Source organism: Bufo bufo, chromosome 2, assembly GCF_905171765.1.
Source record: "Bufo bufo chromosome 2, aBufBuf1.1, whole genome shotgun sequence".
NCBI lineage: Eukaryota > Metazoa > Chordata > Amphibia > Anura > Bufonidae > Bufo > Bufo bufo.
Genome location: NC_053390.1, coordinates 29475438 through 29501365, shown reverse-complemented (window position 1 = coordinate 29501365; position 25928 = coordinate 29475438). Strand labels below are relative to the sequence as shown.

General features: G+C 44.2%; 1 protein-coding gene across 1 annotated transcript in view; it reads right to left on the bottom strand.

Annotated features, from left to right (window-relative positions):
• The window catches only part of LOC120991270 (oocyte zinc finger protein XlCOF6.1-like), a gene marked incomplete at its 3' end in the record, with an annotated part of 34673 nt that overhangs the window by 3013 nt on the left and 5732 nt on the right, over positions 1-25928 (bottom strand). The window contains exons 2-4 of the mRNA XM_040420112.1: positions 21491-21582; positions 21234-21354; positions 9756-10811 (exon numbers count right to left, since the gene is read on the bottom strand). Of these exons, the coding sequence (XP_040276046.1) occupies positions 9756-10811; positions 21234-21354; positions 21491-21582 (1269 nt within the window). The remainder of the gene's footprint in view (positions 1-9755; positions 10812-21233; positions 21355-21490; positions 21583-25928) is intronic.

The following is a 25928-nucleotide window of genomic DNA, read 5'->3' as shown; positions in this document are numbered from 1 at the left end:
TTGGAGGAATATAAATGTCAGGCCTATTTTTTAGGCGCTGGGTGACAGGCTCAACTTGCCCCTGATGTAGTATATGGCCAAAAAATAACCACACTATTGATGGTTAAATGCACTTGGGTGACACAGGCTCAGCCTGCACCTGATGTAGTATATGGCCAAAAAATAACCACACTATTGATGGTTAAATGCACTTGATGAAAGCTTGACCCTGATGTAGGATATAGCAAAAAATAACCACACTATTGATGGTTAAATACACTTGGTGATAGCTTGTGCTGGCGCACCACAAGCCACAAAATGGCCACCGATCACCCCAGAAAAAAGTGATATAAAAACGCTCTGGGCAGCCTAAAAAAAGTGAGCAATTGAATATCAGCACTTCAATGATCCACAGCTGGAGATCGATCACTGAATGAAGTCTTTTGGAGGAGTTAATCTGCCTAATCTCGCCCTAACGTCGCAGCAGCAACCTCTCCCTATGCTTGAATCAGCAGAGTGACGTGCAGCGCTACGTGACCCAAGCTTATATAGAGGCTGGGTCACATGCTGCACTGGCCAATCACAGCCATGCCAATAGTAGGCAAGGCTGTGATGGCCTCTTGGGGCAAGTAGTATGACGCTTGTTGATTGGCTGCTTTGCAGCCTTTCAAAAAGCGCCGAACACCGAACCCGAACCCGGACTTTTACGAAAATGTTCGGGTTCGGGTCCGTGTCACGGACACCCCAAAATTCGGTACGAACCCGAACTATACAGTTCGGGTTCGCTCATCCCTACTCAGCTGGTTTCAATCCTTCCTATCTGGCAGATCACAGCAAGTGTGCCTGGGCACCCTCTACTCTAATCCTGTACCACTTACTTATGGAGTCCCACAGGGGTCGGTGTTATCGCCTCTTTGCAGTCTACATGCTTCCAGTGGGCAAAATTGTCCAGAACTATGGCCTAGGTTACCATTGTTACGCAGACGACACACAACTGTATCTGTCCTTCAAGCCTGGCACTCAAGACCCATCAATGCCTGTCTAGTGGAATTACAAAACTGGATGAACACCAACTGGCTGAGGCTGAATTCGGACAAAACAGAGGTGTTGGTAGTAGGCTGTCCTCACATGGTGGATAAAGTCCAAAAGTCCTCACACTTCAAACTAGCAATTGGGGGAGATACCGTGCAATATAAAGACTCTGTGCGAAACCTGGGGGTGATCCTGGATGGAAAGCTAACACTCAGACTGCAGGCATCAGCGGTCGTCAAATCCTCTTTCTTCCATCTGAGAAATATAGCGAGAATTAAACACCTTATCCCAGCAGAAGACCTGCCTTCACTAATTCATGCATTTGTATCCTCCCGCCTGGACTACTGCAATGCTCAATTCATCAGATCCCCGGATAAAGTTCTGCGCCCCTTACAACTTGTACAGAATGCAGCAGCCAGACTCCTAGCCAATGCCCCACGTGGCTCACACATCTCCCCAGTACTGCAAACTCTTCACTGGTTGCCAGTAAAATTGAGAATTAATTTTAAGATCTGCCTGATGACATTCAAGGCATTAAACAACAGGGGACCCAAGTACATAGCGGACCTATTGGAACTTTATGCCCTTACACGGCCTCTCCGCTCCACCAATAAGATGAATTTGGTTATTCCCAGGATCGACTTAAAATATCATTTGGTGGAACTCACTCCCACAATCAGTGCGAGAGGCCCCTTCTGTGGACAGCTTTAAGATAAGGCTAAAAACCCACCTCTTTTCCCAAGCCTTTGAGACTGCAGAATGCAGGGTCACAGCGCTTTGAGTCCCCAGGGAGAAAAGCGCTATAAAAATATAATTATTATTATTACTATGATTGCACACTAAAGTATGTGAACTTCCAATGCACTCTAAAATAAGTGAATCGCTTATTGCATCATAAAGAATGCAATTTAACGTAAGTAAACCCACTTTGCACTCAAGTATTTATTTGTATGCTAAATCACACAGTTCAAACAGTAAATCTATATCTCATTGTGACTTTGACCCTGACCTGTGAAGAAAGTCAGACATCAAAGTCAAACTCAGATATCGGTGTCAGAGATAGTATTTTGCCTCACACTGATATTCTGATACTTGACTATATCTGACCATGTCCTAAAATAAACACTGTACAAGTGAGAAAGAAGACTATTGAATGTTATTTTCTCATTTACTTTATGTATTGGTAAGCTAAGGGATGTAATATATCGCTTCTACAATATAGGCCTTTGTAGATATAAATAAGGTTCTATGGTTCCCAGATAACTTGAGCTGATTTATAACAGACAGAAGGACCATGTCCTTTATTGCATTAAGTCTAGCATATACATTGAAAAAACTTAGAAATCAGGGTGTATAAACCTGCACAAAGCCCAGCATCCATACATAATAAAGGGGGAACTTTCACAGCTTTTTTGCCTTTGGAACATAATCTCTTCATACTCCGACTCTGGAGATAGGTGGTACACTCTACTCTGTTCTTCAGAATCATAGCAATTCAAGTTCTGTACTTGCAAGAGCCATCAACAACTGTTAGAGACTGATCTTTACAGAGTGTTGCTTCTCTATACAAGAAATATATATTTTGTATATCAGTCAGCACTTGTTAAACGCTACTCTGAAAGTTAGATCGCATGCTATAAGACACACTTCTACATAGTGTTTAAATGTGAGAGCCATTATTGTTTGGTAACAAGTGCTGTTAACTCATGCAGCTAATTTATTATACTAATGATAATAGCGCTGGTATACTCTGCCGTGCTGTACACAAAGTATCACACATTTGTCCATGTCACTCTTGAGGTTTACAGGTGCTGTACTACAACACCAGAGATGAAAAGTTAACATCTAGGGATGAGCGAATCGACTTCGGATGCTTCACAGGAAGTGGATTCGTAAATAACTTTGTTGTAATACTGTAAGGAGCGGGAGAATAAGCTATTTCCTAGTCAGCAGAGGGACCAGGTGCTTTATCCTATAGTATTCAGCCTTTGTATATATTATAAGCTATTTCCTAGTCAACAGATGGACCAGGTCCTTTATCCTATAGTATCCAGCCTTTGTATATATTATAAGCTATTTCCTAGGCAGCAGAAGGACAAGGTCCTTTATCCTATAGTATCCAGCCTTTGTATATATTATAAGCTATTTCCTAGTCATCAGAGGGACCAGTTCCTTTAGCCTATAGTATCCAGCCTTTGTATATAGAATTAGCAAATTTCTTAGTCAACAGAAGGACCAGGTCCTTTAGCTGGCTAGGATTTAGCAATCTAACATAGAGCAAGCTACTTCCTAGTCATCAGAGTGACCAGGTCCTTTATCCTATAGTATCCAGCCGTTTTATGTAGCATAAGCTAATTTCCTAGTCAACAGAAGGACCAGGTCCGTTAGCTGGCTAGGATTTAGACTCTACCCACCCCTGACAGTGACACAGAGCCCTGCCCGCCCAGAAGACTGCCACCAGTTCCTCGTTAGATATAAGTCCGGTCCGTTAACGGGATTATATTGGGCCAGAAACCAGCCCACGTAGCATGTAACGTTATACCGAGACATAGAAGCATGGGGTTCATGGATCGAGACAAAAAAAACTGCACAAGATTAAAGTATATATATTTTTTAAAGTCTTTATTTTAGTTTTTCAGAGATATAACAGACTTACAGTACAACTCTCAAAAACTGCTCCTTCTCACTGATAACACACAGTTATGGCAATTTTGTACAGCAATAGAAAAATCCCTCTCCCAGTACATGTCAGTAATGTGGACATACAGCCACGTCCCCGCTGTATTCCATCACCACTTCTTCCCACACACAGTGCCGCGGGCTCAAACCAGATCTAGGGGATTCATTTCCCAACCAAGGTCCCCAGATTTTTTCAAATTTCTCTGGCTTGCCCCTTGCTAAGAAGGTTAATCTGTCCATCGGCAGAGCGGCATCAATGACCTGCATCCAGTGCTGGACAGAAGGGATTTTAGGGGGTTTCCAGTTTAATAGGACGGTTTTCCGGTCATAGAACATTAGGAGCCGGTACAACATCCTAAAATGTTTGGTCTGGATCAGATCACTGATTAGTCCCAGAAGACTGTTCTCCGGAGAACAGACTGCTGGTAGACCCAGTTTCTTATTTAGAAACTCATGCACCTCCAACCAGTACGCAGCAATAACTGGACAGCTCCAGATCATGTGGATCAGAGTCCCTCTGTCTCCAACACATCTAGTGCACTGGGCACTATCCAGTTTGTGCATACGCTCCAGTCTAACTGGAGTTAAATAGATATGATGGAACTATTTGATCTGAATCTACTGATCCCTAGCACTAATAACTGTAGTCCTCCAGTTATACATTATCTCCTTCTCGTGTCTATCCTCCAATTCCGAAATATCCGCCTTCCATTTTACCAGAGATCTGGACAATAATAAAGAAAGCTGTGACAAAAGGACCAAATAAAAGGAAGACACCGGCTTGCACAGATTTCTTTGTCTTGCAATTTTTTCAATCTCTCTGTATTCCAGCTTGATCAAGTCTCTTCCAAATTGCTCTGCACACGCGTGTCTGAGCTGGAAGTACCTAAAAAGGCTGGACTGGGGGAACTGCAATTCTCCCTTTAAGACCATGAAGGTCTTAAAATTATCATTAAGATATAACTAGGTAACATACTTAATGCCGTGTTGCAGCCAAAAGTCAGTCAGGTTAAACAAAACAGGCAGTTTACTGTTTGGCCACAAAGGGAGCACCGGGGACCAACCTCCACTGCCCATTACGGTCTCACCTGTCAGGGTATATTGATCACTGCTGACATATTGGACGTGAGACACTTGACTTGGTATTTGCTTGCTCGGTACAGGAAATTTGCCAAAGCTTCATATGATCTCAAGAGTGCCGCCTCTAGCACAAATGCCAGGTTAATGGCATCTGCCCGGATCTACCAACTTGCATACGTTAGTTGGACAGTCTGGTAGTATCTATATAAATTGGCTAAGGCCAGACCTCCCCTAACATAAGGCGCTTTTAGCGTATCGCTAGCAATCCTGGGTTGGGTGTTAGGCCAGAGAAATGGGGTAAGTAGTCTATCAATAGCCACATAGTGGGATTTCTGAAGTATCACTGGGGCTGCCCTATAGAAATAGAAAAGCTTAGGTAATATTATCATCCTATCAACGACAGTGGAAGTGTCACCCATGCTTTCAGCTTCTGAGTTATATACTCTATACTTTACATTAAGAGGAGTAAATTAGTGTAGTTTTAAACATTTAGGTGTAAACCACATTGCCACCATGCCAAATATATTATTAAGGTGCACCATTTCAGAAATTTGGCCCAGACACAAAAATCAAAGACAGATTTAAAAATGACACAAAAGGTACCGCAAATGATAAATGTCCCCCTATGTATCTTCCTAGGATTTATCAGATGTTTCCTAGAAGTCGTCATGTGGCATTAATGGAGCTTTTATATCCAAATATACAACCTGAAATAAACCTGTGAATCACCCAGAGATATGTTGTTTGGCTTTACTGTATAAGGCTACTTTCACACTTGCGTTAGGAGCGGATCCGTCTGGTGTCTGCACAGACGGATCCGCTCCTATAATGCAAACGCTTGCATCCGTTCAGAACGGATCCGTCTGCATAACTGTTTATTTCAGATCAGATTTTTCACTTCGGAAAACTCAGATCCGACAGTATATTCTAAACACAGAAGCGTTCCCATGGTGATGGGGACGCTTCAAGTTAGAATATACTGAGAACTGTGTACATGACTGCCAGGCAGCAGGGGGCAGACCCCCCCTCCTGTATTTAACTTATTGGTGGCCAGTGCGGCCCCCCCTACCTCCCCAGTATTAATTGTAACCAGTGCGGCCCCCCTCCCTCTATATTCATCGGTGGCCAGTACGGATTCCCAGTATTAAATATGACCAGTGCGGCCTCCCCCTCCCTCCCTCCCCAGTATTAAATATGACCAGTGCGGCCTCCCCCTCCCTCTATATTTATTGGTGGCCAGTGCGGATTCCAAGTATTGTGACCAGTGCGGCCTCCCCTCCCCCCCCCCCTAATTAAAATCACCCCCCCCCCCCCATCATTGGTGGCAGCGGAGAGTACCGATCGGAGTCCCAGTTTAAATCGCTGGGGCTCCGATCGGTTACCATGGCAGCCAAGACGCTATTGCAGTCTTGGCTGCCATGGTTACTTAGCAATAAATAGAAGCATTATACTTACCTGAAGGGCTGTGTCTGGCCGGGAGCTCCTCCTACTGGTAAGTGACAGGTCTGTGCTATAGGCAATGCGCCGCAGCAGGGGGCAGTCATGTACACAGTTCTCAGTATATTCTAACTTGAAGCGTCCCCGTCACCATGGGAACGCCTCTGTGTTAGAATATACTGTCGGATCTGAGTTTCACGATGTAACTCAAATCCGATGGTATATTCTAACATAGAGGCGTTCCCATGGTGAAAACTCCGATCTGATGGTATATTAATAGGGACTCCTGACTTTACATTGAAAGTCAATGGGGGACGGATATGTTTGAAATTGCACCATATTGTGTCAACGTCAAACGGATCCGTCCCCATTGACTTGCATTGTAAGTCTGGACGGATCCGTTTGGCTCCGCACGGCCAGGCGGACACAAAAACGCTGCAAGCTGCGTTCGGGTGTCCGCCTGCTGAGCGGAGGCCAAACGGTGCCAAACTGATGCATTCTGAGCGGATCCGTATCCACTCAGAATGCATTGGGGCTGTACGGATCCGTTCGGGGCCACTTGTGAGAGCCTTCAAACAGAACTCACAAGCGGAGCCCCGAACGCTAGTGTGAAAGTAGCCTAAAGCTGTATATTATGTTGTTCATGTGCAATTACAGTCAGGTCCATAAATATTGGGACATCGACACAATTCTAACATTTTTGGCTCTATACACCACCACAATGAATTTGAAATGAAACGATAAAGATGTGCCTTAACTGCAGACTGTTTGCTTTTATTTGAGGGTATTTACATCCAAGTCAGGTGAACGGTGTAGGAATTACAACAGATTGCATATGTGCCTCTGACTTGTTAAGAAACCAAAAGTAATGGGACATAATAATAATAATAATAATCATAAATCAAACTTTCACTTTTAAATCCTTTGCAGTCAATTACAGCCTGAAGTCTGAAACACATAGACATCACCAGACGCTGGGTTTCATCCCTGGAGGAAAAAAAAGAGACAATGCAGCAGCACCCTGCAAATCAAATAAAGTCCAATAATGCCAAAAATTATAGTGCTAATGCTACACTGATTTATAAAGTGAGATGCTTGGCCAATGCATTTTGTACAAAACCATCTGAGCCCGTCTGCCGTACGTCAAGGCGATCTCCGTTAGACGGGTTCTTTTTTTCCTCTAGGTCTTTGCCATGGCGGCGTGCACCTGCACACTGGGAGGTGCTGACTAACCCCCTTTTTTTGCAGGGTTTCATCCCTGGTGATGCTCTGCCAGGCCTCTACTGCAACTGTCTTCAGTTCCTGCTTGTTCTTGGGGCATTTTCCCTTCAGTTTTGTCTTCAGCAAGTGAAATGCATGCTCAATCGGATTCAGGTCAGGTGATTGACTTGGCCATTGCATAACATTCCACTTCTTTCCCTCAAAAAACTCTTTGGTTGCTTTTGCAGTATGCTTTGGGTCATTGTCCAGCTGTACTGTGAAGCGCCGTACAATGAGTTCTGAAGCATTTGGCCGAATATGAGCAGATAATATTGCCCGAAACACTTCAGAATTCATCCTGCTGCTTTTGTCAGCAGTCACATCATCATTAAATACAAGAGAACCACTTCCATTGGCAGCCATACATGCCCACGCCATGACACTACCACCACCATGCTTCACTGATGAGGTGGTATGCTTAGGATCATGAGCAGTTCCTTTCCTTCTCCATACTCTTCTCTTCCCATCACTCTGGTCCAAGTTGATCTTGGTCTCATCTGTCCATAGGATGTTGTTCCAGAACTGTGAAGGCTTTTTTAGATGTCGTTTGGCAAACTCTAATCTGACCTTCCTGTTTTTGAGGCTCACCAATGGTTTACATCTTGTGGTGAACTCTCTGTATTCACTCTGAAGTCTTCTCTTGATTGTTGACTTTGACACACATACACCTACCTCCTGGAGAGTGTTCTTGATCTGGCCAACTGTTGTGAAGGGTGTTTTCTTCACCAGGGAAAGAATTCTTTGGTCATCCACCACAGTTGTTTTCCGTGGTCTTCCGGGTCTTTTGATGTTTCTGAGCTCACCGTTGCGTTCCTTCTTTTTAAGAATGTTCCAAACAGTTGTTTTGGCCACGCCTAATGTTTTTGCTATCTCTCTGATGGGTTTGTTTTGTTTTTTCAGCCTAATGATGGCTTGCTTCACTGATAGTGACAGCTCTTTGGATCTTATCTTGATAGTTGACAGCAACAGATTCCAAATGCAAATAGCACACTTGAAATTAACTCTGGACCTTTTATCTGCTCATTGTAATTGGGATAATGAGGGAATAACACACACCTGGCCATGGAACAGCTGAGAAGCCAATTGTCCCATTATTTTTGGTTCCTTAACAAGTGGAACGCAAATATGCAAACTGTTGTAATTCTTACATCGTTCACCTGATTTGGATGTAAATACCCTCAAATTAAAGCTGACAGTCTGCAGTTAAAGCACATCTTGTTCGTTTCATTTCATATCCATTGTGGTGGTTTATAGAGCCACAAAATGTTTCAATTGTGTTTATGTCCCAATATTTATGGACCTGACTGTATATATTATTTTTGTTATAATTTTTTTTATTCCCCACACCCGAGGTTCAATGCTATATAGAGAAAATATCATAAAATATTCTAGAGAAAAATTATAAAAATGCATGTTACAAATGAAATAATGTAGGAAGTGTATTCATTATTCGACAAGCAAAGCCCTAATGTGCTCCAGTACCTAGATAGGTTTACCATTACACAGCAGGAATGTACATATGGGGTAAATTATCACAGATCACCCGGTCAGATAAATCAGTGATATAGTCATCATGCCATCAATATCACTGTCTCCGCACAGGAGGGTTAATCTGTAGGAGCAATGAAGGTCACAGCGCTAGGAGAAAATATATGAGCCAAGAAGACAATGTCTGTCAGTGACAATGGTGACGCTGTCATGGAGCAAATAGAAGATTTTATTTTATCTTTTAGCATTTAGTCTAAGTAGTGAATGGTGCTAACCTGTGGAGGGAAGCTCTTTCATGTAAGACTTACCCTCCCTCGCTCCCCCAATGTTGCCATCTGCACTGCACTGTTGCTGCAGCATCGGGGGAGCAAGGGATGGTAGGCCCTATGTAAAAGAGCTGCCCCTCACAGATTACCACTGTTCACTAATTGAACCAAAAGCTGGAGAACACCTTTAAATACTGTATGAAGATGAAATATTACTATGTCCAAATACGTTATAAAACAATTACATGGAACGTCGTTACTTCTCCCCATGTCAATCTGGACTCTCCCGCAGTGTGGGTGGAGGTGTGAATACAGTGATAAGAAGCAAGGTTCATGGGGACAGTTCATATTCGCTGCTCTGGAGGTAGGTAACTTTGTAAGGCTACTTTAACATTAGTGTTAGGTTTGTCCGACAGTCTGTTCTGGCAGGAGAACAGCCTGCCGGATCTGTACTAATGCTTGCACACAGGTGCTGCAGGATATCAATTCAACATTACAGGTTCTCTCTCTTGTGTGAATTCACTCATGTGTAACAACATGGCTTCTCTCCTTTGTGACTTCTCTCGTGTAAAACAAGATGTGATTTTCGTGTGAAACATTTTCCACATTCTGAACATGAATATGGCTTCTCTCCTTTGTGACTTCTCTCGTGTGTAACAAGATATGATTTTGTTGTAAAACATTTCCTACATTCTGAACATGAATATGGCTTCTCTCCTGTGTGACTTCTCTTGTGTAAAACAAGATGTGATTTTCGTGTGAAACATTTTCCACATTCTGAACATGAATACGGCTTCTGTCCTGTGTGAATTCTCTCATGTGTAACAAGATGTGTTTTATCTGCAAAACATTTCCCACATTCTGAACATGAATATGGTTTCTCCCCTGTGTGACTTCTCTCATGTATAACTAAAGTTGATTTCTGGGCAAAACATTTCCTACATTCTGAACATGAATACGGTTTCACTCCTGTGTGACTTCTCTGATGTGTAACAAGATGTGATTTATCTGCAAAACATTTCCCACATTCTGAACATGAATACGGCTTCTCTCCTGTGTGACTTCTCTGATGTGTAACAAGATATGATTTCTGTGTAAAACATTTCCCACATTCTGAACATGAATATGGCTTCTCTCCTTTGTGAATTTTCTCATGTCTAACAAGACTTGATTTATCTGTAAAACATTTCCCACATTCTGGACATGAATATGGTTTCTCCCCTGTGTGACTTTTCTCATGTGTAGCAAGATGGGATTCATCTGTAAAGCACTTACCACATTCTGAACAGGAGAATGGCTTCCTCCCTGTGCGAGTCATTTTGTGTGTAGAAAGACCTGAACTTTTTGTGAACTCTTTACCACGATGAAAACATTTACCCCCTTTCTGGCCTGCACTTGTGATCATTTTTGATTGGTCAGGAGAAGGTTCCTCATAATTAGAGGGATTATATGACAGATCTTTGCTGTGAAGTCCTGGATATAAATTAAGAGTAATGAGATTTCCTCCTGAAGGGCGTGGCGTGATATCTTTACCTTCTACATTATAATTTAGTGATAACATGACATCCTCAGAATTCTTATTGGGATCCTCTGTGAAGATAAAAATTAGAATTTGTGATTTTTTCAATTGACCTTCAATGCCAAGTAAGCATCATATTAATGCAACAAATCTACTGAGGATCTGTCCCCTCAACACAAACTGCATTCATTATCAAATAGATCTTTTAAATCTGATGAAGATGGTGGTTTCATTAGAAAAATCCATGCTATAATGTCCACCTAGAGCTTAATTGTCAAGCTGATCCCCTGCTGCTGCTGAAATCTCCCACACTCTCAGTACAAGCTGTAGTCTCCCTGGCTCTGCAGTAAGAGATCCCCCATTGTCCAGCAGCAGTTTCAGTGTGGTATTACAGATTCTAATTCCATCTTCCGCTTTATTTTACTGCAGCCTGTACTGAGCATGTGTGAGACAACAGCAGAGGAGGAGGTGCACTGAAAGGAGCTTGTCAACTAAGCTATAGATGTACGGAGACTGAATTTAGCTTGTCAATGCAGGAGTCATGAGGACTCTCACTCTCTAGCTGGAGTCATAATATGCTCATTGTTCAAAAACTATTACACAGCCATTCTGACATGGAGTTTCAAAGTAAGTACACCGGCCACATCAGTTACAAGAGATCTATTTAATACTACAAGCAGTGTGTATTGTGGAGTCTAGTGAGAGACCCTATTGGTATGGACAATCTAATTATGAGCACAGTCTACATTTAACAAGGTGATGTAAAGTACACGCCTGAATCCACGGACATGACAATGAGGTCTGTATAGTCTAATGGCCACACAGTCACCAGATCTCAGGTTAATAGACATCATTAGGATACAGTGGAATAGACAGTGTGAGGTCATCAATCAGAATCTAGATTAAAGGTTTCCAGCACCTTGTTGGGTCCACTACACTAAGAACTCAGGGTGTTCTAAGGGGAATTAAGAAAGTGGAGCTGCTAAATTCTGGAAAGAGGTGCCAGAGTTCCTCTCCAAAATGTTGCCGATGCGGGTGGCCCACAATCCTGAGGTTTTCTTGCTGGGGATAGTGGATGGAGATAACTGGGATCACTACATGACAATTTTCCAGAGAGAATCACTATTTATGGCACGGAAATGAATCGTATTGAGATGGTACAGCCCCAATACACCGAATCTGGCCATATGGAAATTACAAATAAACCAAACTCTACCATATATAGTGCTGGTGTTTAAATATCATAACAAACCACAAAAGTTTTATAAAATCTTGGGCCTCTGGTGTGGATCACCACATATTATGTACTCGACCTCGAGACTTAGACAGAATTTGTCATCAATTCGAGGGAACATGGCTCAACCGGTTTAGAGGGGATGTCGGATAATATTGTGTTTCGATATCACAGTTAGTTATAGGGGGGGGGGGGGACACTGTAGCGGCTGATTGCAGTAGTAGAGAACAGGTTTGAAGCACCGTTGCCAATAATCTATTATACATTGTATGTAACAGTTTTAAAAATGTTCAGCAGTTTATATATAATGTGCTATGCAATATGCAAAACTGACAACATGACCTTTGTAACTCAGTGTGCAATATGCTGTATATTAGTGTGTGATGTTGATGCTATGTTATTTTTATTAATAAAAGAGTAAAAAAAAAAAAAAAGAAGGTGGAGCTAATGAAGTGTCCTGCGAGTGCAGGTGACCATCACCGAGACGTCTGTGTCTGTACAATAACCACATGTGACATCGGAGCTTCCTGATAATCATGCAGCTGAAGACTGGAGTACACCGTAAGGAAGGAAACAAATACCACGACCAAATATCTTTAACCCCTTAACAACCAGGCTGACCATGTCTGGTAGTTATTTAATGACCATGCACTTCTTTTTGTATTTTCATTGTCACATTCTAAAGACCTAAAACTTTTATATTTTTCTGTCGATGCAGCTTTACGAGGGCCTGCTTTTTGTCTGAAGTTGTACGTTTACATGTAATTTATTGTTCAGCTTGTATTAAATTTCTTTGTTGAATGAACACAAAGTCCCAGAAATGGTAGTTTTTACTGTTTACCATGTATTTTTGCACTTAAAACATATTTTATAGGAAAAATAGCAATAACTTTTTTCTTTTTTCAGTGACATACATGAGGACTTTCTTTTTGGGGGGGAGGGGGTGGAGGCGGGCTGGTGATGCTGTCAAAAAGGGAGTTTAACCTCTTAACAGTCAAATTAAATTGGAAAAACACTCCCCAAAACATCACTTTTTTAATTGTTTTATTAATTTTGACTTATGTCTAAGTAAATATATGCACAACTAGTGCATTTTTACCCCCCTTAGTGACATAACTATTTTTATTCTTAAAGGGGTTATGCAAGAATAAAAGACTGCCCCCACCCCCACCCTGCAGAATCTGTAATGGGAAGCTTGCTTACCTGCTTCCCATTCCTTCTTCTCCGGACCTGTGATGCTCCATTGGGCTTCAGTGGTGTCGACATCCGATTTGACATCACTGCAGCCAATTACTAGCAGCAGGAGTGTCACATGGTTACAAGGGGAGCCTGACACCGGCACGGCTGCGGCAATGTCAAACTGGATGTTGACATCGCTGAACTCCTGAAGAGCATCCCAGGCCGGGAGAAGAAGAAGCAGGAAGCCAGAACCGGGAAGCAGGTATGTAAGCTTCCCTTTGTAGGTTCCGATGAATGGGGGGTTTGCCAAAAACTCTCCCAATCTTGCCAACCCCTTTAAGGACCTGTAACATTTTCCCATTTGGTGTTCCAATGGTCATAACTTTTTTACTTTTCTTCAATTTAACTGTATAATACCTTGAATTTTGTAGTAGGAGTTGTAGTTTTTTTTGGAATTATTTTGGGGTACATATAGCATATGTGGCGATGTGTACAGTAAAAGTCCTGGAAGGGGTGTATATCTCACCCAGGTTCCTCAACTGGGTAAGATAAGTAAAATCCAGGAGTTGCTGGAGCCATTTGTTTTGTTGGAGTACAAGGGCTGCATTTTATTTGGACTGGGAAAGTAGGTTTGGTAGTAAGACCTTCCCAGTCCGCCTCCATATGGCCATATACAGTGCTTACATGGCTCTGTAGCACACCTATACAGGATTGTAACGGTACCTTTGTTCTTTTCTTTAGACTTGCACCAGCAGGAAAAACGAAGTTTAATTCATATGTAAATGAGCACTCGCAAGTGCCCAGGGGCGGCGTTCAGTGTGTAGGTGCCCAGGCTGCTCTGCCTTCTTTTCACTTTACTCCTCCCCAGTCTCTGCCTTTGCCCGCCCTCCAAGTCTCTTGCCTCATCGATAGGTCCAGACTTGGAGGGCGGGCAAAGGCAGAGACTTGCGGATCCGCAAAACACGGACACTTGCAATGTGCGTTCCGCATTTTGCGGACCGCACATCGCCAGCACTAATAGAATATGCCTATTCTTGTCTGCAATTGTGGACAAGAATAGGACATGTTCTATTTTTCTCGGGAACGGAAATGCGGACCTGGAAGTGCGGGTCCGCATTTCCAGATCCGGACCGCACAATGGAGCCTTAGTCAGTAAAGAAACTAAAAATAAACTTAAAAGTCTGGAGGCGGAGATGATCCATATGCAGGAGGAGCTTGCTATGGCAGAGTGGCCCAACAGGCAAGCCCAACAGGGTTATACTGAACTGGCCAACGACAGACTGAGAAAGGCTACTCTCCAGATTGACCAGATGAATGCTGATCTGAAGGCCGAACGTAATAATGCTCAGAAGAATGAAAATGCCGTCAGCAATTGGAGCGACAAAACAAGGAGTTAAAAACAAAATTGCAAGAATTGGAAGACTCTATTGAAACCAAATTCAAAGGATCCATAATGGCCTTGGCAGCAAGGATCGCACAACTGGAGGAACAGCTTGATACTGAAACAAAAGAAAGACGGGCTGAAAGTAAACAAGTCTCTTGCTCAGAGAATAAGCTGAAGGATGTGCTAATGCAACTGGAAGATGAAAGGCGCAATTCTGAACAGTAGAAGAGGCCAAGAGCACCTGTTGAGAATGAATCTGAAGATGGTGGCGCTGCGGTTCCGGCCGAGGCAGAGAAGATGGAAGAAGTTTCTGCTGAACAATTTGAAGGGGCTGATATGGATGAAGAAGCCAAGAGACTCATGGCAGTTTGTGGTCAGGACTTGTTTATGATAGACATCCGCTCCGTCGCCAATGCTTTCCAGGAAGTCCACAGCCTTCTGCGGATAAAATACAGTAAGATGGACGACCAATATGCAGATGCTGTCTACTTCTCTGGGATGGCTCTCCTGGAGCTTGCATGAATGGAGAACAATGTCATGGGTGACCCTCTGGAGGGAAGGCCAGAAAAGGAAGATGAAGACTCTAATAAGGACCCCAATATCCCCAGTGCCTCCAATACCAATGAAAAAGAAAAGGAGGAATTAAAAGTGCAAGTATATGATGCCATGTCTGAGAAAGATGAGAAGGCTAAAAAAGTGAGAGGAGACTCCAAAGAGACACAGGCTGAAGATTCTAAGGGCGATGAGTTGAAGTGGGAGAAATTCTCAGCTGCTGCAGAGCTCAAAGAAGAGACTGAAGGAGAGTCTGCCGAAGTGGACTGACAAGAAGGAAGTGAACTAGAGGCACTTAAAAGAAGCGAGTGGGGGCAAGCATGCTCTGCTGAAGGAGCTCCGTAAAGCAAAAGGAGAAAGTGTCTGGACATGACCATGGCTGGAAACAACTGGGCGAACAGTTCAGTCAAGAGATGCAGCAGTCCAAGAAAGGGCCTGAGTATGTGCAAGAGCCAGAGAAGTTAATGGGAAGGCATGTTTGTCACGATCAGTGTGGGGGAAAAACTCCACACTAAACACAGGAGGGAAGGGGAACAGAAACTGGGCCAGAAAATAGGTAAGAAACAGGTCACCTTCTAAACAACCCAAATCCGGGCCCTAACTACCTATCAATATGAATAGACCTTGAAGGTAGTTATATTCATATGCTGGATACCTAGGCCCTTATATCCCTATAAGGCACTGGAATGAGGTTAGGACCAGAGACAACCCATTCCTCCCCAGAAGGACGAATGGAAGTCTCTGTCTCAGGCCCAGATACAATCAACAGGGAATATAACAAACACAAAACAATAAGAACAGACAAGACTTATCTGAAAGTAGAAAACTGGCAACTCCAGAAGCACCACAGAGTAAAACCGACCAGCTATTTAGAAAGCAGGAAGAAAATCTATAAACCGCACCTCGAAAAGTGAGAAGCTGCTACTTATGGGAAAGGTAGTTTACCAACAAGCAACACCTGAAGCAAGGGGTGTGGCATTCACCAAAACACAGACACAATAAGATCCACAGTAAACTTGTCAATTTAACCCACGAGTTGCCAATCTCTCCGATCTCCTGGTACCTGCTACGGGAACGTCTGTGACACTGTTGTTTGGAAAACAATATCTTCTGAAGGAAGTATCAGAAGCCAAGATCGAAACGCTGAGAGTAAAGAAAAAAGAAAGATGCAATCTTTTGAGGAAATAGAGAGATGAAGAGAGAGAGGTCAAAAGGTGCGAGAGTGCAGCACCATCGCTCTCGAAAGAGTAGAAAGAGAGTGTCTGGCCATTAGATGGGCACCGGAGGCCTTTAGGAATTATCTACTAGGTAGAAAGTGGGTGTTTGTGACAAACCGAGCTCTGCTCGCCTGGGTGTAGCAGAATAAAGGAAAAATTTTTACACTGACCACATCTTCCAGAGGGCATGGTATGGTGTGGAGAAATGCACAGACCTCCGGTCTGGAGAAGGGGGGGCGGATATGTGACGATGTGTACAGTAAAAGTCCTGAAAGGGGTATATATCTTACCCAGGTTCCTCAACTGGATGAGATAAGTAAAATCCAGGAGGATGGCACTGGCTTCAGAAAACATAGTTGCTGGAGCTATTTGTTTTGTTGGAGTACAAGGGCTTGATTTTACTTGGACTGGGAAAGTAGGTTTGGTAGTGGGACCTTCCCATTCCACGGCAGGTTTTCCCCTAGCCTGAGGTCATTGCAGATGAGGCCTGCTGTAATCAAGAAGGAATAAAACCCACCCTCTGTGTTTCAGTCTGGGGGAAGAGAAACCTTGGAAGAAGAGGCCTACAGAGACTCTGGGTGGTGTCACGTTCTCTTACGTGACAGGTGTCAGAAGATGTAAGAGACCGGCTGCATGTGATGTGATCTAACAGCCTCTTTGGTTTCACTTATTTTCAGTGTTGTTGCTGGTAATGACCACACCACTTGTCTCAGGTGTAGCTTAGTGGTCATTCCTACTCCTCTATTTAGTCTGGCTTCACCCATCATGCTATGCGGTTGATAACTTCAGTTTGGTATTGGAAGTGCTCGTGTATGGTCCTCTTCTGAGTTCCTGCTCGTTCATTTACTCCAGAAGTTAAGTGTTACTTCCCTTTTATATTTTGTTGTTTCCCCTCAGTTTTTTGTTACTAGGCCTCAGGGAAACACTTGTTCTTTCATATGGGAAGGAACCGGTCATCTCAAGCCCTGACATTATCAACCGCCTAAAAACTGTCATTTTTGTTTGTGTCAGTGAGGCTATGGATTCTATTGTCTGGGGGTGAGAGACAAAGTTGGCATTATCATTTCGTTGCTTAAAGGGGACGCTCAGTCTTGGGCTTTTTCTCTACCAGCCGGATCACAGTCCCTCCGGTCGGTAGATGAATTTTTCAGAGCTCTAGGTCTTACCTACGACGATCCGGATCGGATCTCCCTGGCCGAGACTAAGTTATGTGCTTTACGGCAGGGAGAGCGTTCTGCAGAGATCTATTGCTCTGAATTTAGGAGATGGGCTACGGATATGGAGTGGAATGATCCAGCTCTCCGTAGCCAATTCTGTCAGGGATTATCCGAGAGGCTAAAGGACGTGTTGGCCTTTCACGGAAATCCCATTGCAATTGGCTATGTCCCTTGATGTACATATTGATAGATGCCTGAGAGGAAGATCTAATGTCCCTCCCTCTCAGGATGAATCATCATATAGCGTGGCAGCTTCCTCTGACACTTTGGGTGGAGAGATCCTGAGTTTATGTCTGGTGACGAACCTATGCAGTAAGGGGGAGCTACCCCTGGGCCTGCTTGCAAGAGTTTTAGTCATTAGAAGGGAGTATGTTTTTCCTGTGGAAAAAAGGAACATTTTGTTAATATTTGTCCTTACGTTCAGTGTCAATGTAAAAACAAGAAAAAACGTTTAATCCCCATCTTACTCTTGGTGGTGTGGGTGGGGAATCAGAGAACTTAATTTTGTCATTTACTGGTAGTACCCGATTTCTCCTGTCTGCCGACGTGGCGCTAGAGTCCAAAAACTGTAAGAATTGAGGTGTTTAACAGTGGGGCAGCGGTTAACCTAGTTGATGGTCAGTTCGTCCGTATGCATGGGTTAACAACAAGTGAATTAGAAAAAAGTATTTCGGTGTATGCAATAGACTCCGCACCACTTACTCATAAATGTTTGTCACAGATGGTGCAGTACATCCGTTTAAGAGTGGGTGATTTTCATCAGGAATACATTTCGTGTTTTGTGCTGGAGGGTCTGCCTGCTCCATTGGTTCTGGATTTACCTTGGTTAAGCAAACATAATCCTATCATTGACTGGCAAGCGAGACAGATTCTTGATTGGAGTGATTATTGCATGGACAACTGTCTTAATACATCGCTTTCTGTCTTAACCACTAAAGCTGTACCCACTTTCATTTCAGATTTTTCTGATGTATTTTCTGAGAGTGGTTGCCAGGATTTACCACCACATCGGGAATATGACCTATCAATCTTATTCCCGGTGTGAAGTTGCCCAAATCTAGGTTATATAACCTTTCTGAACTCGAAAGAGCAGCCATGCGAGAGTATATTGCCGGAAATTTAGCAAAGGGACACATTAGACCTTCTAAATCCCTACTGGCAGCAGGGTTTTTCTTTGTAAAGAAGAAAGAAGGAACTCTTAGGCCATGTCTGGACTTCCGTGAGCTCAATCAGATTACGGTCTGTGATCCGTACCCCCTTCCTTTGATTCCTGACTTGTTTAATCAGATTGTTGGTGCCAATGTGTTCTCCAAGTTGGACTTAAGGGGGGCATATAATCTGGTCCGGATCAAGGAAGGGGATGAATGGAAGACGGCGTTTAATACACCAGAGGGTCATTTTGAGAATCTGGTCATGCCGTTTGGGTTAACTAATGCTCCTGCGGTTTGGTTTTTCAGCATTTTGTGAATGATATCTTTCATCATATGGCGGGAGGGTTGTTGTGTATCTGGATGACATACTAATTTATTCTCCAGACATAGAGACTCATCAGGATCGTATGAGACAGGTGTTACAAATCCTAAGAGAGAATAAATTGTATGCCAAGTTGGAGAAGTGTGTATTTGCAGTTCAGGAAGTACAAATCCTGGGTTACCTACTCTTATCTTCAGGTTTTTGTATGGATCCAGAAAAGGTCCGTGCTGTGTTTGACTGTGATCGACCCAAAAATCTGAAAGTGCTTATGCGGTTTTTGGGGTTCACCAACTACTACCGTAAATTCATTTTTAACTATTCGACTGTGGTTAAACCTTTAACGGGCATGACTAGGAAAGGTTCGGTTGTCTGTCTGGTTTGATGAGGCATTACAAGCCTTTTAAGCGGTGAAGGAATGTTTTGCTTCTGCTCCTATACTGGTGCAACCGGATGTGTCACAGCCATTCATTGTGGAAGTTGACGCATCCAAGGTGGGGGGTAGAAGCAGTCTTGTCGCAGGGTCCTTCACCTAGTAAATGGCGCCCATGTGCATTCTTCTCTAAGAAACTTTCGGTTGCAGAAAGGAATTATGACGTGGGTAATAGAGAATTGCTGGCCATTAAGTTGGCTTTTGAGGAGTGGCGTCATTGGTTGGAAGGAGCAATTAATCCTATTACTGTGTTTAGTGATCACAAAAATCTGGTTTACCTGGAGTTGGCTAAGCGACTGAACCCGAAACAGGCCAGATGGTCGTTGTTTGGATGGATTCGGAAGATCCTGGTCTGATATTGTCTGAAGGGGTAGTAATATCCTCCCTATGTCCCGACCTTCAGGCAGAGGTGTTGGAGGCCCAGGGGGATGCACTGGATTCTTGCCCTCCGGGGAAGTTGTGTGTTCCTTCTAAATTACATCACAAGGTGTTCAAGGAACATCACTGTACAGTTCTTACAGGACACAATGGGAGCAGACCCACGGTCGATCTCATCTCTCATAGATTCTAGTGGCCGGGGTTGCATAAGTGTGTTGAGGACTAAGTGTCAGCTTGTAGTACTTGTGCATGTGCTAAGGTGACAAATACTCTGCCTTCCGGATCTTTACTTCCGTTGCCCATACTGTCCCGACCTTGGACTCATTTATCCATGGATTTTATTATAGATTTACCAAATTCTTCAGGAAAAACTGTTATTCTGGTGGTTGTTGATAGCTTTAGTAAAATGGCTCACTTTATAGCATTGCCAGGTCTACCTAATGCTAAAACTCTTGCAAAAGTGTTTGTCGATAACATCGTGAAATTACATGGTATTCCTTCTGATGTGGTGTCTGATAAGGGGACTCAGTTTGTTTCCAAATTCTGGAAAGAGTTCTGTACTCGTCTGGGGGCTACAATTGTTCTTCTCTTCGGCCTTTCACCTTCAGTTGAATGGACAGACTGAACGCACAAATCAGAATCTGGAGACTTACTTGAGATGTTTTGTCTCGGAGAATCAGGAAGAGTGGTCTTCATTTTGGGCTGCTTTACCCCCCATATCTGATGATTGGTAGCTGCTAGAGATATGGGTGATTCTCATCTTGTTTGAAAGCTTGACCATATCTCTAACTGCTACTATTTGTAACATATGAGCAGTTACAGCAGCCCTCCACCACCCGGCTGCCGGAGCTCTGCTGGGGGTGAATTTTTTAATCCTTTTCTCAAAGGTCGAGCTCAAGCAAAACTGTTAAGTGGTTAAAGAAATAAACGGCATGTTGTAAAGGGCGGGGCAACAAAGTGGGGAAGTCACATGATCAGCAGATGAAATTGACTTCTCTTATGAGGACAGTTTTAGAGCTGTATTATATTTTTGGGGTAAACCCCCTTTAACTATTACAATGGAAATCACCAAACTGTATGGATTGTAGCTTAATCCCTTTCCTGCACAATGATGTACCCCTTAGTCAATGGCGGCACGTAATTCCTGCACACTGGCGTACATGTATCCATCATGACAGCACAGACACAAAAGCTGTGCCCCCAGTGGGTGTGTGGATGTGACTGACCGTCATGTCCTGCAGGAACAGCCGGGATCAGAGAAGAATCTGATCAGAGATCACTGTCAGCTGAATAAGGGGAACACTTCATGATGTGATGGGGACATCTACAAACAAAGAGTAGAGCAGCAGCCGGAGATCAGATTCTCCTCCTGCCCTGAAGGCACCAAGGACAGAATCTGAAGTCACTTTCTGCATTCATGATTCCATACCTGTGGTGACATCTCCTGGAATGTCCTCCTCCACCTCACTCTTACACGGGGGATCGCCCATCATCTTCTCTTCTTCATCCTCCACTTTAATATCAGTCATATCTTCTCCCTGATTTCTCATCTGTAATAATTCAGTACAATACAGCGGACAGGTGGGAAATATAACAGATCCACATAAGAGACCCCCACAATCTATGACCCCTCTATGACTGCAGGACCCCCCTATATAGATGTGTATAGGGCCCAGCTTCATCTACCTGAGGATTCTCTGGGACATTCTCCTCTGGAGAGTTCTGGGAATACAGAAGACGGGGATATCTCTCTGGTGGATTTCTCCTACGGGATCCAACTGTGGAGACACAAGCACACAGTGACTGAATACATGGCCTCCTGTAGATCTGTCTATAGATCAGACACTTCTCTCAGCTCCTTCACTTCTAGGTTTAGTTATCAGGGATAAATAATATTCTGCTCCTCACCACCTCTGCCGAGGTCCCAGCACCTAGCAGACCACAGGCCCAAAGTAACCACCAGCAAATGGCGAACAGTGGGCCAACAGCTTCCTTCTTCATAATAACACATTCTGAGGATAAGGATACAGTTATACATGTGAAGTCTGGGTGGATTCTTTTAAATGGCATCTGTCTGTAGATTTGTACCTTAAAGGCTCTGCTTTCTCTGAATATTAATTGACAGGACCAGATGTGATGATGTTTACACTGCCTGGAGTTGCAGACAGAGCAGAGCCTCATTTGCATATATTAGAACCTCATTTTTCTCAGCAATGCGGACACATATGAACATGGGACCAACACAGATCCATTCAGCTGCCAAGTGCACTGCCCTTTAAGAGTGCTCTGCAGCACCCTACCAACTAAAAAAGAAAAACTGTCAGGGCATCATCAGACACAGTACAAGGAGTAAGTAAAACATCTAATAATACTAAAGTGTCATGTAAGTGTTGTGGGGGGGAACACCACACGACAACAGGAGGGAAGGTTAAAGGAACGAGGCCTCAAAGCTAGGGAAAGGGAAACTGTCACAACCTATGGAAACCCTAATCCTAGCCCTGACTCCTATCTGTATGAACGGACCTTGAGGGTAGGAATGTTTATATACTGGAACTTATGACCCTGGAAACCCTGAATTGCCCTGGAATAGAGTCAGGGCTTGAGACGACCTGTTCCTTCCGATATGAATGAACAAGCGTCTCTCTGAGGCGGAGTAACAAAACACAGAGGGGAAACAACAAAATATGAAAGGGAAGTAACACTTAACTTCTGGAGTAAATGGACAAGCAGGAACAAAACTGAAGCTATCAACCGCATAGCATGATGGGTGAAGCCAGACTAAATAGAGGAGTAGGAATGACCACTAAGCTACGCCTGAGACAAGAGGTGTGGTCATCACCAACAACAACACTGAAACAAGTGAAATCAAAGAGTCTGTCAGATCACATCACGTGTCGCCAGTCTCTTAGATCTTCTGACACCTGTCATGTTAGAGACTGTGACAGTACCCCACTGTGAGGGATATCACCCCTCGTGCCTGCTTGACGTCAACTACGTCGAGCTCAAGAGACGCGGTATGGTCACTGGTTACCAAGGGATGACGTTAGCCCTCCCAGAGGAGCGAGTAAGGTCAGCTTGGTACAGTTTACACCGACTCCTCCTGTCCACACAGGCACAGAGAGGCAACAAGCTGAGGGAGCCTGGTCACTGTCCCAGTGAAACAGCGCGTTCTCAGCCCGGGAAATCTGCCACCAGCTTCTCGTTTGATATAAGCCCGATCCGCTAATGAGATTATATAGGGTGAGAAACCAACCCGCGGTAGCTTATAACTAGGCCGAAACATGGACATGGGGATTCGTGATCGAGATACAAGACAGCACAAGGATAAATTATATATTTAATCGCCTTAAGGGCACACTAGATAACACACTATACACAAAGAATATATACAGTAGTCTGAGGTTACTAATACAGATAGTATGGTACAAACAGTATTACACAGAGTACAAGTCAGTTACCAGGTAGATAAATGTTCCTTTGGGTTATTATAGTGAAATAGTCCTTGGCTGCAGTCACATGGGGTCAGTGATTTCAGCAGTTTCCAGGTCTCTCCAAACACATGACACGATGTGACCCCCTTTCAGAGAAAGACGCCGCCCGCTGGCTTGCATGGGCTTTTGACCTGTAGCCGATCCCTCCCCTCCCCGCCTCTGGGAAGGGTCCCCTCCTCCTCTTCTGGGCTGGCAGCCAAAGAGCCCACAAAACCCATTAGGGCCCATAGCTCCAGACAAGGAGGTCACAGGGAGATGATTGTAGTACCAACAGACCCACCTGGTTTCCGGCTACAATTAGAGTCCAAGCATGGCACCGTTATTAGGTTTCTGTGGGGAGATATGTATATCTCCCTTCCCTGGCACCCAACCTCTGACCATGGGCATGTTCATTGTGGCCACCGGGACACAAATATGTATCCGGTTTGCACCTGTTATGGCCGGGCGATAATTATAATTTCCTATAAATCGCCGGTTCCATGCTGTCTGCTACATTTGATTGAACTGGAAAATGGCTTAGACCTCATGCTAAGCGACTGAGCCCGAGGCAGGCCAGATGGTCGTTGTTTTTTACCAGATTTAATTTCATTGTCACCTATTGCTCTGGTGTTAAGAACATCAAGGCTGATTCTTTGTCACGTAGCTTTCCTAGGGGAGGGTGATTCGGAATATCCTGGACCGATATTGTCTGCAGGGGTAGTAATATCCGCCCTATATACCGACCTTGAGGCATAGGTGTTGGAGGCCCAGGGAGATGTAGCGGATTCTTGTCCTCCGGGGAAGTTGATTGTTCCTTCTGAATTACGTCACAAGGTGTTCGAGGAACATCACTGTACGGTTCTCACAGGACATCCTGGGAGCAGATCCACTGTCGATCTCATCTCTCGTAGATTCTGGTGGCCGGGGTTGCATAAGTGTGTTGAGGACTATGTGTCAGCTTGCAGTACTTGTGCACATGCTAAGGTGACACATACTCTGCCTTCCGGATCTTTATTTCCGTTGCCCATCCCGTCCCGACCTTGGACTCATTTATCCATGGATTTTATTATAGATTTACCGAATTCTTCAGGAAAAACTGTTATTCAGGTGGTTGTTGATCGCTTTAGTAAAATGGCACACTTTATAGTATTGCCAGGTCTACCTAATGCTAAAACTCTTGCACAAGTGTTTGGTCGATAACATCGTGAAGCTACATGGTATTCCCTCTGATGTGGTGTCTAATAGGGGGACTCAGTTTGTATCCAGATTCTGGAAGGCGTTCTGTACTCGTCAGAGGGTAACCCTATCACACACTTTTTTGGGTTAGCGGTTAAGCCAGCCTTCCTAAGGGAGTCCACTACAGCCTGTACTTTAGGTAGGTGACTTTCCCAGTCGATGCTATGGACAACGATATCGTCCAGGTACACCGAAGCGTACCAACGATGTGGATGGAGTACAAGGTCCATTAGCCTTTGAAACGTGGCGGGAGCGCCGTGTGGACCAAAGGGTAACAACTTGTACTGATACAGCCCCTCTGGCGTGATGAAAGCCGTTTTTTCCTTGGCAACCTCCGTCAAGGATACCTGCCAGTACCCTTTGGTGAGGTCAAACACAGAAAAATATCGGGCTTGGCCTAACTTATCAATAAGCTCATCTACTCGGGGCATGGGATACACGTCAAACTTGGACACCTCATTCAGTTTGCGGAAATCGTTACAGAACCCTATCTTTCCAGGGTTTGAGCAGATTCACATGGTACACTTGCTCCGGCTTTCGCCTCCCTGGCTAGTGTACCTTGTAATCTACCTCTCCAATTTTTTCAAGTACCTCGTAGCCACCTAGCTAGGAACTTACTGTCTACGGTCGTTACCAGAACCAACACCCGAGTTAAAGTTCTGGACCCGAGCCTGCCTATTATAGACTCTACTGTGCTGCCTCCTTTTGCTCCCTAACCAGAGGCAACACTGTTTCCATCCATCCCTGCATCTGGGTGACGTACTCAAAAACACTTTTGTGTGGTGTGGGCTGTTGTTCCCGCGCCTCTTTGGCGATGTCCAACAGACCGCGAGGGTGTCTGCCGTATAGCAGTTCGAAGGGCGAGAACCCAGTAGAGGCCTGGGGCACTTCTCGCAATGCGAACATGAGATAGGGCAGAAAAAGGTCCCTCCCATCCTTAGACACCACTGTTTTTAACATATTTTTTAGTGTTTGATTAAACCTCTCTACCAGGCCATCCGTTTGCAGATGATACACGGACGTCCATAGCTGTTTTATGTGGAGCAACTTACAGAGTTCCCTCATGACCTTGGACATAAACGGGGTCCCTTGGTCAGTCAGAACCTCCTTAGGCAGACCCACTCGAGAAAACATCTCCATTAACTCCTTAGCTATGAGTTTGGCTGATGTATGACGCAGCGGCACCGCCTCCGGGTACCGAGTGGCGTAGTCGAGGACGACTAAGATGTGTTGGTGCCCTCTAGCGGACTTCGGTACTGGGCCTATGAGATCCATAGCGATTCGCTCGAATGGAACCTCAATAATCGGGAGAGGGACCAGAGGACTACGGAAATGTGGCTGGGGGCTGGTTATCTGGCAGGTTGGGCAAGACTTGCAATACTCTTCCACCTCTCTGAACACACTGGGCCAGTAGAACC